Genomic DNA, 12492 nt, shown 5'->3' with positions numbered 1-12492 from the left:
TTAAACTCAATTCCCCCAAAATCAAGAATAAAAAATACTGACCTTATCGCCGACTGGGAAAGCAATGTTCGTTGTATCTAGTCACTCTCTCTGTCCTCTGTGATAATACGCAGGCCTGTTTCAATTTTAACCTCAATTCAGAGGTCAGGTCTTTAGTAAAACGAGTCAAACTCATCCGTGCACGATTTTCCAGCTTACTACCTCCAGGCACAGAGAGAGATGTTTAGATCCGGCTCGAAGGACCAAATTGATAGAGGAATTCTTAATCCCTTTATGTTTTATTGCCAAAATCAATTCAATTCGCACTCATTTCTAATTCATGATAAGTTGTAAGTTTATCATTTGCATGAATTAGCAAGAGACCAGTCTTAAAAACAAGTTCAGCATTTATTCTTGATGAGTACTGGCCCAAAATACAAAGAACATTACATTTTAAAGAAAGAAGACATAAAATGACGTCATCAGTTACACCCCCCCTCTCCGATTCTCACAAGAACCCATTGTTTTAGGAATGGAACATTTTCCCAGGCATTTCTTATCTGTCTGAAAAGCCACAGCATCCCTCCTTAAACTTTCCCAGGAGACACAGACACAATTTATTTCTGCTTACATTTTCAGTAACAGTACAATTAAGAACCCATACTTTTCAAATCATAACATAATAGTATTAGCATAAATGGTTCTAATCATTAATGAATACATAATTGTAATCATCTAAACTATATTTTCCTCTATCAATTACTTAAATTATGTGAGCTAAACATAATAAAATAAACATTTCCCTTTTAAGTATAATTTGTAGAAAGTACTAATGTTACTACTATATATATATATACACCTATATAAAACATGTCATTTATTTGAAATACTGTAGAATTGCATTCATTCCTATGGAGGACTGCTCCTACTGAGGAGTGACAATATGGCCGACCACTGGCTTCAAAGCCTTTCATTGGCCAATACATAGCGTCAGTCATCCAGGGTTTATATACATCATTGGTTATAATCCTGAACCTAGAGCAAACTAGAAGGCGGTGATATTATCTTGTTTGAAGAATGTTAAATGACAAAAATGCAATAATTAAGCATGTTTATTAACAATCTTTTAGAGAATGAAGTTCAATTTAACACAAATCTTGAAAACAAATTACATAGGAAAACCGAACAAACAATTCACATTACAGAAAGTAGATCTGAGCTATTTTAACACAAACATAACAATATATATATATATATATATATATATATATATAGGTAGGTGCTGAACATTTGTTCAGATTAACGTAATCTGCAATCTCATTTATTGTTCTAGGATGAGTTTCACAAAGAGCCTCTCATGGATGAGGTAAACCTGTGCCGTTCTTCTTGAGTGCAATATAAAGAAAAATCCAGATTCTCCCCCCTCCTCCGGAACACTTCCTGTTAAATTGGGCCTAAAACTGTCATCTTGTCAACTTCCTCCAGAGATGGACATCGTTTAGCTAGAGGCTGTGTCTTCACCTGAATGTTCCTGTGAGACAACAAATCATACAGCTCAGTAACCGTCCAGGTAAACATGTAACGTACACAGCAAATAACTGCACAGAAATGTTGGTTGAATAATGTAAAGAATAGATATCCGCGATCTATCCCCTCCATGATCCTACTTTCTCAAACCTGTGCACCTGTGACTTACATTATTTGGTAATAGGGTTACTATATAAAAGAGCAGTCGGCCAACCCTTGTTTCTACACTTATGGTAAAGAAGCATAGACAACTCAAGTGAGATGATTCTGAGGAGATTCAACAGGATTCTGGGTGCTTTACCATAAACTTCAGATAGTGACAGAGGCTGCTGCAGTGTTGGTTCCTAGCTTCGTCCTCATTGACATAGATGACTTGACACAGGTTGCAGAAGTAGCCAATGACAGGTTTAATGAATTCTCTTCCTGTAACAAACACATTAGAAAGCATAGTACTGTACTTCATAAAGACAATGCCTCTTTACTACGGTTCATTGCTGCACAACTTGGTAGTGTTTTCAAAGCAAACAAATTCAAATAGTTGTTTCAGTGATGAAGTCTAAAAAGGTACTTTTGTTATTTTTCTTGAAAGGAGACATGACAGTAGCCTTGGGTGCCAGTCTTATTGTGCTCTCTTGCCTACTCCTTATAGAATTGTCATGCCATGGAGTTGACAAGAGCACAAACAGATCTGAGACCAGGCTATAGAAAGAGGTAACAGATGTGAGACCAGGCTATAGAAAGAGACACCAGATCTGAGACCAGTCTATAGAAAGAGACAACAGATCTGAGACCAGGCTATAGAAAGAGACAACCGATCTGGGACCAAGCTATAGAAAGAGACAACAGATCTGGGACCAGGCTATAGAAAGAGACAACAGATCTGGGACCAGGCTATAGAAAGAGACAACAGATCTGAGACCAGGCTATAGAAAGAGAACAGATCTGAGACCAGGCTATAGAAAGACAACAGATCTGAGACCAGGCTATAGAAAGAGAACAGATCTGAGACCGGGCTATAGAAGGAGACAACAGATCTGGGACCAGGCTATAGAAAGAGAACAGATCTGAGACCGGGCTATAGAAAGAGATACCAGATCTGAGACCAGGCTATAGAAAGAGACAACAGATCTGGGACCAGGCTATAGAAAGAGATACCAGATCTGGGACCAAGCTACCATGAGTGCAGTGAGGCCATGAATCACATCCAAACACTTACCCACTGGGTTGTTGGCCTGGAACGATGACTCCATACCAGTCTTTATGGAATCTGGTCTCGTTTCCACATTATCCTCCATCTTGGTTTCTGCATTATCCTCGTTGCTACAGGCCTTCTCTTCCTCAGCAGCAGGGACAGGGGCATCCTTTTGGTCTTCACCGTTGGAGGATTGGTCAATATCCCCTTCAGACGCTTCTCTGTCCTCCTTGTCACAGTGTTGGGCTGGCTCGGAGCATACTTGTCGTGCCGTCTTCTCTTTTGTCTCCTCGTCCTTCTCTTTTGTCTCCTCGTCCTTAGCCGCTGACTTTGAGTGACTGCTGGTCCGTCCACTCCTTATCCTGCTACTGCTTCTAGTACTCATGTGATCCTTCTTCCGATCACTTTTAGAATCAGATTCAGGTTTCCACCTGACAAAATAAGAGAATTCCTTTTTAAGTCCAGACTTATATAAAGTTTAGAAACGCTTACCTTAAGATAGATAGGCAGAAATCACTGCACGTAAAATATGATCAGACGGGGATATTTTCTATCAGAAGAGACAAAGAAGCAGCAATTATCAGTGGTTCCCACAAGGGATGGGACGGAGTGTGTTACACGTCTGTTTAGCAGAGCAGACACCAACCCTGTTGTTAGTCTCTTGTATTTCTGAGACCGCAGGACGATCAACCTCTGGCCGTATAATTTACAGCCATCATAACGCAGCGATCTTAAAACCTTTGTCACATCAGAAGACCTCTCCATCTCAATGAAGCCCTGAGAGATTGATGAGAGAGAGACCAGGGTTACTGAAACAACAAATGTGATCAGACTTGTAGTACATCATGAGGATCGACTCCATTTTAGATTTCCTTCTGTGAGGAACATACCTCTTCACCATTACGAAGGAGGAAATAGCGATGCACTCTCCCGAAGCCTTTAACAATCTTCAGGAAGTCACTATCTGTATAGAAGCCTCTGGGAAGGTTTTTGACGTAGATCACTCTACCAGGTGTCTGATCACGTCCTGAGGGCTGAAATAAAAACATATTTTACAGGTGTGGTTGTAACAACCTTATTGACAATAGTTAACTAAAGCTGCATTGAACCCCCTCAACCCAGATCGTATATATGGTGTTAGACTGATATATTGCTTAAAACCAATCTTCCCCAGTTAGAAGATTGAATGAACAATTCTAAACAGATGACCAGTACTGACTCACAGAACACATCAGAAACAATGGTGAACAAAGATATATACATTTGCTCACTTTGCTCTTGGATCTGCTCTTGATCTCATCTGTTGACTGGTTATCTGCAATGTAAGATAAACACACAATCAATGACCTTCATAACAATGTTACTCTTTCTCTAGAAATGCTGAAGTTTGAATGGAATCTATGGTCGAGTTGCTAGGTGTTGAGTAATAAGTCACCTTGGTTATCAACCGAGGAATCCTCCTCCAGCTCATCCAACGTAATAAGATTCTCAAGGTCCTCTGGGAAATCAGGCTGAGGGGAACAAACATCAAAACATAACATTTAGGATTTACTGAAACACACAACACGTATTAAACATGGCACCTTGTATTTTACACTTTTGGAACTATGTTATTTGTCTTTTTTCAATTTGACTCATTAAATAGACGAACTACATGTTAAAGACCTGACAGATTATCTATAGATGAACTACATGTTAAAGACCTGACAGATCATGTATAGATGAACTACATGTTAAAGACCTGACAGATCATGTATAGATGAACTACATGTTAAAGACCTGACAGATCATGTATCGATGAACTACATGTTAAAGACCTGACAGATTATGTATAGATGACTACATGTTAAAGACCTGACAGATTATGTATAGATGAACTACATGTTAAAGACCTGACAGATCATGTATAGATGAACTACATGTTAAAGACCTGACAGATTATGTATAGACGAACTACATGTTAAAGACCTGACAGATCATGTATAGATGAACTACATGTTAAAGACCTGACAGATTATGTATAGATGAACTACATGTTAAAGACCTGACAGATTATGTATAGCTGAACTACATGTTAAAGACCTGACAGATTATGTATAGATGAACTACATGTTAAAGACCTGACAGATTATGTATAGATGAACTACATGTTAAAGACCTGACAGATTATGTATAGATGAACTACATGTTAAAGACCTGACAGATTATGTATAGCTGAACTACATGTTAAAGACCTGACAGATTATGTATAGATGAACTACATGTTAAAGACCTGACAGATTATGTATAGCTGAACTACATGTTAAAGACCGGCATATACTTTACCTCATCATCAACGTATGAAATATCTCCTTTCTGGTCTTCACCATCCATCTCTTTCCCCTGTTCTGACCCGGTCGCTGAGAGCTCTTTCCCCTGTTCTGACCCGGTCGCTGAGAGCTCTTTCCCCTGTTCTGACCCGGTCGCTGAGAGCTCTTTCCCCTGTTCTGACCCGGTCGCTGAGAGCTCTTTCCCCTGTTCTGACCCGGTCGCTGAGAACTCTTTCCCGTGTTCTGACCCGGTAGCTGAGAGCTCTTTCCCCTGTTCTGACCCGGTCGCTGAGAGCTCTTTCCCCTGTTCTGACCCGGTCGCTGAGAGCTCTTTCCCCTGTTCTGACCCGGTCGCTGAGAGCTCTTTCCCCTGTTCTGACCCGGTCGCTGAGAGCTCTTTCCCCTGTTCTGACCCGGTCTCTGAGAACTCTTTCCCCTGTTCTGACCCGGTAGCCGAGAGCTCTTTCCCCTGTTCTGACCCGGTAGCTGAGAACTCTTTCCCCTGTTCTGACCCGGTAGCTGAGAGCTCTTTCCCCTGTTCTGACCCGGTCGCTGAGAACTCTTTCCCCTGTTCTGTCCCGGTAGCTGAGAGCTCTTTCCCCTGTTCTGACCCGGTAGCTGAGAGCTCTTTCCCCTGTTCTGACCCGGTCGCTGAGAGCTCTTTCCCCTGTTCTGACCCGGTCGCTGAGAACTCTTTCCCCTGTTCTGACCCGGTAGCCGAGAGCTCTTTCCCCTGTTCTGACCCGGTAGCTGAGAACTCTTTCCCCTGTTCTGACCCGGTAGCCGAGAGCTCTTTCCCCTGTTCTGACCCGGTCGCCGAGAGCTCTTTCCCCTGTTCTGACCCGGTCGCTGAGAGCTCTTTCCCCTGTTCTGACCCGGTCGCCGAGAGCTCTTTCCCCTGTTCTGACCCGGTCGCTGAGAGCTCTTTCCCCTGTTCTGACACGGGAGCTGAGAGCTCTTTCCCCTGTTCTGACCCGGTAGCTGAGAGCTCTTCTGTAGGAGCATCATCTACAGTCCCAGAAGTTGCTTTCTGCCTGGGCTCACATAGGTCTTTAAACTCCTGGATTAAGTCCTCAGCACTCTCCTGCAGTTCATCTCGTTCCTCTCCCTCCCCCACCTCTCCCATGTCAGAGTTCTCCTCCCCATCCTCCCCATACACGGCCATCCCCTCGATGTCACTGTCCATATCACAGGCCTCCATGGCTCCATCCTCCTGGCTGTCGTGGGTCGCAGTTTCTTGCTTGCTCTGGTCAATCGTGTCGACAGCCTTTTTGGACTTCTCCATCACAGTGGAGGACTGGGATGGGGTCTTATTCTTGGTGGGAGGTTGTGAGCGAGTGGATGAGGAAATGGGGGATACCTTCTCACTGGACACCCGCTCTTTAGTATGGGAGCGAAGGCTTCTGGGGGACCGACTGGAGCTCTGTTTGCTGGGGGACTTTGGCCTGTTTTTACCCCCACAGTTTGATTTCGCCCGTTCTTTGTGACGGTCGCTATCCCTCTCTCTACTCCTCCTCCTCTTTGAGGAGATTGGGGAATCTCTCCTGGGGCTGAGGGACCGCCTTCTGGGGCTTGGGGTTCTCTTTCTCTTCGATCTGTCTTCAGACTTCCTGCTCCTGTCTGAAGACTTCCTCTCAGACATGGTCCTGCATGATGTGATGAAAAAAAAGAAGGTTTACAGACAACACTTTTATTTCCATGTTTTCTGGCTTTTAAAGAGTCTAAATGAACTATTTCTCCTTTAACACAGTGGTTATAACAGGGACACTGTTCTGACGGTCTGAACTCAGAAGCCATGATCAATGCATGTTCGCATGCAAAACAAAAGGTAATGGCACAACAGGGGGCGCATCAACTTACCGAAGTGTATTATACTCTGATGAGAAGGCCACTTTAATATGTATCTCATCTATTTTCAGGTGTTTGGATGTATGGTGTCCAACCAGCTTCTGTGCATCCAGTGCATTAGTCATTTCCACAAATGCCTAAGAGGACAGAATACACTGTAAGCAAATTGTAGTATACTATAACAAAGACCCCCCCCAAATGCTGTATAATACCTGCGTAGGTAAGAATAGAGAGTGCTCCACAGGTCCAAATCCTTCAGCGACGGCCAGTAACTCTCTCTTCCACGCGGCGGACTCTTTACCAGGAGGCACCGGGGAAAAACTCAACACCCGGGAACTCTATACGGACGTAAATTGATTTATTTAACTCAATGAATAATACTGTGTGTGTGTGGTTGTGTGTGTGTGTGTGTGTGTGTGTGTGTGTGTGTGTGGTTGTGTGTGTGGTTGTTTTAGGAAAAATCCTCAATTACCCTTTCAAACAAATGTAAACAAAAAAATGGTGTCAATTCATCTTGTAAAAATGTACCTGTAGGAAATTAAATGTTGACGAGACAGAGAAGGTGACTTGTCCTCCTTTCACCATCACTGGGTTACTGAGGTAGTATGTCACAATATCGGCGGCCTGGTCAGTTGAGCCCATCTCCACAAACGCCTGAAGCTGCAGCGTTACAAGAACCGTAAAAACATTATTACTAGAATGGATATCCCTATTGTAGTCAATGAGGCCATGGGATGGGTGGTCGATTCTACTTCTATACTTACAACATGATGACGATAAGATTTTCTCAATTATTATTCAGTCACTGCAAGACTTTTGACCCATTTCAGAGGAATTGAAAACACATATATTAGGTATTTTAATAGATGGCAGGATGAATAAAGCTCCTAGTCTTCTTACCAAAGCAGGGAACATGATGACTTTCACAACTTCCCCAAACGGTTTAATCAGGTCCTTCAAACCATCTTCGTTGAGACACCGGGCGGTAAATTTGGCACAAACCACTTTGCCACTCCCCTGGAAAATCAAGGCAAAGTAAACAGACAATGGGGGGGGGGGGGGGGGGGGGAACCTAGATAGTAATAATAGTAATAAACCAGAAGAACAACAATACCTTTGTAACCTTTGTCTTAGTGTCTACGTTTTTTCTAGAGCCGCTACTTGACAGTTTACCTACAGGACAATATAAAAGGTATGTTACGTTAATATGTTACATGGATAAATCAGACATATACCGGCAAGGCAAATGGTCCTGTGTGGCTCAGTTTGTAGAGCATGACGCTACCAACACCAGAGTTGTGGGGCGGTAACCTAGTGGTTAGAGCGTTGGGACTAGTAACCGAAAGGTTGCAAGATCGAATGCCTGAGCTGACAAGGTAAAAATCTGTCGTTCTGCCCACTGAACAAGGCAGTTAACCCACTGTTCCTTTACCAGTTAACCCACTGTTCCTAGACCAGTTAACCCACTGTTCCTTTACCAGTTAACCCACTGTTCCTTTACCAGTTAACCCACTGTTCCTTTACCAGTTAACCCACTGTTCCTTTACCAGTTAACCCACTGTTCCTAGACCAGTTAACCCACTGTTCCTAGACCAGTTAACCCACTGTTCCTTTACCAGTTAACCCACTGTTCCTTTACCAGTTAACCCACTGTTCCTTTACCAGTTAACCCACTGTTCCTTTACCAGTTAACCCACTGTTCCTTTACCAGTTAACCCACTGTTCCTTTACCAGTTAACCCACTGTTCCTTTACCAGTTAACCCACTGTTCCTTTACCAGTTAACCCACTGTTCCTTTACCAGTTAACCCACTGTTCCTTTACCAGTTAACCCACTGTTCCTTTACCAGTTAACCCACTGTTCTGAGGTTGTCATTGTAAAATAAGAATTTGTTCTTAACTGATTTGCCTCGTTAAATAAAGATACATTTAAAAAAATTAATCTAAAATTCCAAATGCTTGATAAAAGTGTCTGATAAAATGGTATATACAGGAAGTATTCACACCCCTTGACTTATTCCACATTGTTGTGTTTCAGCCTGAAGATAAAATGGATTAAAATTAGATTTTGTGTCACTGGCCTCTATTATGTTCTGAGAAATGTTAACAAATTAATGAAAAGCTGAAATGCCAATATGTATTCAACCACTTTGTTACGGCAAGCCTAAATAAGTTCAGGATTAAAAATGTATTTTATAAGTCACAAGTTGCAAGGACTCATTCTGTGTCCAATAGTAGCGTTTAATATAATTTTTGAATGACTACCTCATCTCTGTACCCTACACACAAAATGATCTGTAAGGTCCCTCAGTCAAGCAGTGAATTTCAAACACAGATTCAACCGCAAAGACCAGGGAGGTTTTCCAATGCCTCACAAAGAAGGACACGTATTGGTAGATGGGTAAATATAAAATAAAGCAGACATTGAATATCGCTTTGAGCATGCATGGAGAAGTTATTAATTACACTTTGGATGGTGTATCCATCAATACACCTAGCCACTACAAAGTTACAGGTGTCCTTCCTAACTCAGTTTCCGTAGAGGAAGGAAACCACTCAGGGATTTCACCATGAGGAGAATGGTAACTTTAAAACAGTTACAGAGTTTAATGGCTGTAACAGGAGAAAACTAAGGATCAACAACATTGTAGTTAAGCCACAATACTAAAGGGGATACCTAGTCAGTTGTACAACTGAATGCCTTCAACTGAAATGTGTCTTCCGCATTTAACCCAACCCCTCTACAAAAAAATAACTTTATGTCCTGAACACAAGACCTCACTGAGTAACACTCTTAATATTTTCAAGCATGGTGGTGGCTGCATCATGTTATGGGTATGTTCGTCATCGACAAGTACTAGGGAGTTTTTTAGGATAAAAAGAAACAGAATATAGCAAAGCACAGGCAAAATCCTATAGGAAAACCTGGTTCACCTTTCAGAAGACAATAACCTACAACTCAAGGCCAAATATACACTGGAGTTGCTTACCAAGATGACATTGAATGTTCCTGAGTGGCCCAGTTATAGTTTACTTAAATCAGCTTGAAAATCTATGGCAAAACTTAAATGGCTGTTTTGCAATGATCAACAACCAACTTGACAGAGAATGAAGAATTTAAAAATATAATAATGTGCAAATAGTGTACAATTCAGGTGTGCTAAGCTCCTCGAGACTTACCCAGAAAGACTAACAGCTGTAATCACTGACAAATGTGATTCTAACATGCATTGACTCAGGGGTGTGAATACTTATGTATTTCATTTTCAATACATTTGCAACAATTTCAAAAAACATGTTTTTACTTCGTCACTATGGGGTACTGTGTGTAGATGGGCGAGAGAGAACAAAATATATTTAATCCATTTTGAATTCAGGCTGTAACACAACAAAATGTAGAATAAGTCAAGGGGTATGAATACTTTCTGAAGGCACTGTATTATGTATAGGCAAGCTAATGCAGTTAGTTTACCTAAGTAGTTAATAGACCTATGGGAAGGTCCAGCAGTCTTCTCTTCAACCCTTGGTCTGTCTGTGTGGTCGTCACCACTGAAGGGATTGAAAGGCCTGTAGTTAGGATCGATTCTACATTAATACCAAGCCCACACACACACACAGACAGAGAGATATGCTCTTACCTTCTGGCGGTCTGCATCCGGCAATCCCATTCAGGATACCTAAAAACATAGGCCCAAGACGAAGAGATAGAATGATTTAAAAAATATATTTTTAAAAAGCTGGACAACTTAGGAACTTAAATGGATTTAAGCTAGGCCTATTACAATATCAATAATGACAGTAAGAGTTTGAAACGTCATCAAATGTATTGGTCACATACACATATTTAGCAGATATAGCAAAATGCTTGTGTCATGCTGTTGAGTGGAGAACTGGAAAACACATTGAGTATGTGATTACTCACATTTGAAGAAGTGTGAGCTGTCCGTCTGCATGTTGAGTTCCATTGACGTGTGTGAACCAGAACTGCAACAACAACAAAAAGGACACAACAACAAAAAATCTCACTGATTGTTCATATTTAAGATAATGCATAGGCTGTCTTCTAACATACGTAGCAGTAACTGTATATTATTAGTGGCACAAATAGGCTTAAGATTCATACACTTTTGACCCTTTCACACACACATGAACCTACCTGAGACCCAGATAATGTGTGTGTGGCCTTCCGGAGACACCTGAAACCCCACCTCTTTAAGGAATACCTAGGATAGGATAAAGTAATCCTTCTCACCCCCCCCCCCTCTTAAAAGATTTAGATGCACTATTGTAAAGTGGCTGTTCCACTGGATGTTTTAAGATGAATGCACCAATTTGTAAGTCGCTCTGGATAAGAGCGTCTGCTAAATGACTTAAATGTAAATGTAATAATGCAGATTCAACAGAAATAAGAGGAGTAAGCTACTTACCTTTTCAGAGAGCACAGTAATATCGCAGAGAGAGCACGAATAAGGAAACGTTTGGGGGATTTCTCCGTGGAAGTCAAGAGCAGCCTTCTTGGTGGGAGTTTTGCCAGAGGTGGCCATCTTGATTGTGACAACTGGGACATCTTGGTCTGGGCGTGGTCTGTAGTCTGTAGGTGGTGGGTACCTGTAATCTACTGCTGGTTGGGATGAGTTGGGGGGTTTCCAGGTGTTGCTGCTTCCTCCTTGGGCCGTGTTGTAAGTGGACCTAGGAGTTTGGTAACTTCTGGGAGTTTCTTTACCATAGTGGTAGTCCACAACTCGGACAGGCACAGGTTCCAGGCGAGAGCGTGTGTACTGCATCGGGTTGCCATGACGATCTAGTTGCCAGGGCTCAGCCTGTTCTGTGGGAAGGAGTTGGGAAGGCGGAAGAGCGGGGTGGGGGTAGTCTAATGGCTGAGAACGACTCTGGTCAGGCTGCTCCCACGCACGGCCTGGAGGAGGGGTAGCAGTGGGGGGGCGAGATGTGGCAGCAGGGGGGTAAGAGGTCATAGCTGGATATGGTGGCTGCTGTGTCGCCCTCTTCTTTCTGATCTCCAGGAGCAGACGTGGTAGGTTCTCCACAGTGATGAGCTCCTCAGGCATCTCGGCTAGTAGAGACAAGTCTTTGGGCTCAAGCCCACAGCTGCTCAGGAGGGTCAGAGTTTGATCTGACCGGCTTAGAGAGGAAGAGTAAGGGTCTGACCGGCTTAGGGAGGAGTAAGGGTCTGACTGGCTTATTGAGAAGGAGTAAGGGGACTCTGTGGCAGCGGAGGCTCTGGATGAGGAGGATGGGTAGGATGGTATTGTGGAATGAGACGGAGCCTCCTGGGACGATCTGTAAACATTGTGACTGTGGTCTCCAGGGTGCAGGTGATCTGGAGAGTCGAAAGCGCTGGCTCTTAGATCTTTAGCTGGTGGTGGTCGTCTGTAGGAGTAGTTGTGAGACATGCTGGAACGTAAACGTATCGAATCTCTGTAGAGAAAGTTGCCAGTGAAGAGATGAGGGATCAAAGAAGCAATCTAGGGGAATATGGATTTAATATCAGGAAACTTGGGGGCGGGACCTATCTTGACTTTAGCTGATTCCTTGTAGGTGTGACATGCTGGCGATAACCAGCAGGCCTAGCCCGAACCGTCATGCAGATCTAGCTAACGTCACTGGCAAATGCTGGCTG

The 12492-nt window shown here is 42.8% G+C and overlaps 2 protein-coding genes across 2 annotated transcripts; both read right to left on the bottom strand.

The window, feature by feature from the left end:
* Window positions 1-1075: 1075 nt before the first annotated feature.
* On the bottom strand, window positions 1076-5395 carry LOC123994198 (matrin-3-like). The gene is made up of 8 exons (XM_046296730.1): window positions 5024-5395; window positions 4134-4209; window positions 3970-4013; window positions 3589-3732; window positions 3345-3475; window positions 2723-3129; window positions 1808-1929; window positions 1076-1510 (listed from the first exon to the last, which is right to left on the bottom strand). Exons 1-8 carry the CDS (start codon window positions 5069-5071, stop codon window positions 1478-1480), a joined length of 1005 nt encoding a protein of 334 aa, XP_046152686.1. The 5' UTR covers window positions 5072-5395; the 3' UTR covers window positions 1076-1477.
* Window positions 5396-6011: 616 nt separating this feature from the next.
* On the bottom strand, window positions 6012-12265 carry LOC123992397 (matrin-3-like). Its single transcript, XM_046293538.1, has 9 exons — window positions 11331-12265; window positions 10777-10838; window positions 10493-10531; window positions 7970-8028; window positions 7756-7872; window positions 7384-7515; window positions 6868-6992; window positions 6125-6653; window positions 6012-6041 (listed from the first exon to the last, which is right to left on the bottom strand). Exons 1-9 carry the CDS (start codon window positions 12263-12265, stop codon window positions 6012-6014), a joined length of 2028 nt encoding a protein of 675 aa, XP_046149494.1.
* Between the last annotated feature and the right edge of the window lie 227 nt (window positions 12266-12492).

The sequence above is a fragment of the Oncorhynchus gorbuscha genome, linkage group LG13, assembly GCF_021184085.1.
Source record: "Oncorhynchus gorbuscha isolate QuinsamMale2020 ecotype Even-year linkage group LG13, OgorEven_v1.0, whole genome shotgun sequence".
NCBI classification, from domain to species: domain Eukaryota; kingdom Metazoa; phylum Chordata; class Actinopteri; order Salmoniformes; family Salmonidae; genus Oncorhynchus; species Oncorhynchus gorbuscha.
This window is presented reverse-complemented; position numbering and strand designations above follow the sequence as displayed.

Coding starts and splice junctions, on each gene's coding strand:
- LOC123992397 (XM_046293538.1), bottom strand. CDS start 12,265: ATGTCTCACAACTACTCCTACAGACGACCACCACCAGCTAAAGATCTA. Junction 7,873..7,969: donor CTAAGACAAAGGTTACAAAG/GTATTGTTGTTC, acceptor TTGATTTTCCAG/GGGAGTGGCAAAGTGGTTTG. Junction 6,654..6,867: donor TCAGAGTATAATACACTTCG/GTAAGTTGATGC, acceptor CACATCATGCAG/GACCATGTCTGAGAGGAAGT.
- LOC123994198 (XM_046296730.1), bottom strand. CDS start 5,071: ATGGATGGTGAAGACCAGAAAGGAGATATTTCATACGTTGATGATGAG. Junction 4,210..5,023: donor TTTCATACGTTGATGATGAG/GTAAAGTATATG, acceptor TGTTCCCCTCAG/CCTGATTTCCCAGAGGACCT. Junction 3,130..3,344: donor TACAAGAGACTAACAACAGG/GTTGGTGTCTGC, acceptor TTATTTTGTCAG/GTGGAAACCTGAATCTGATT.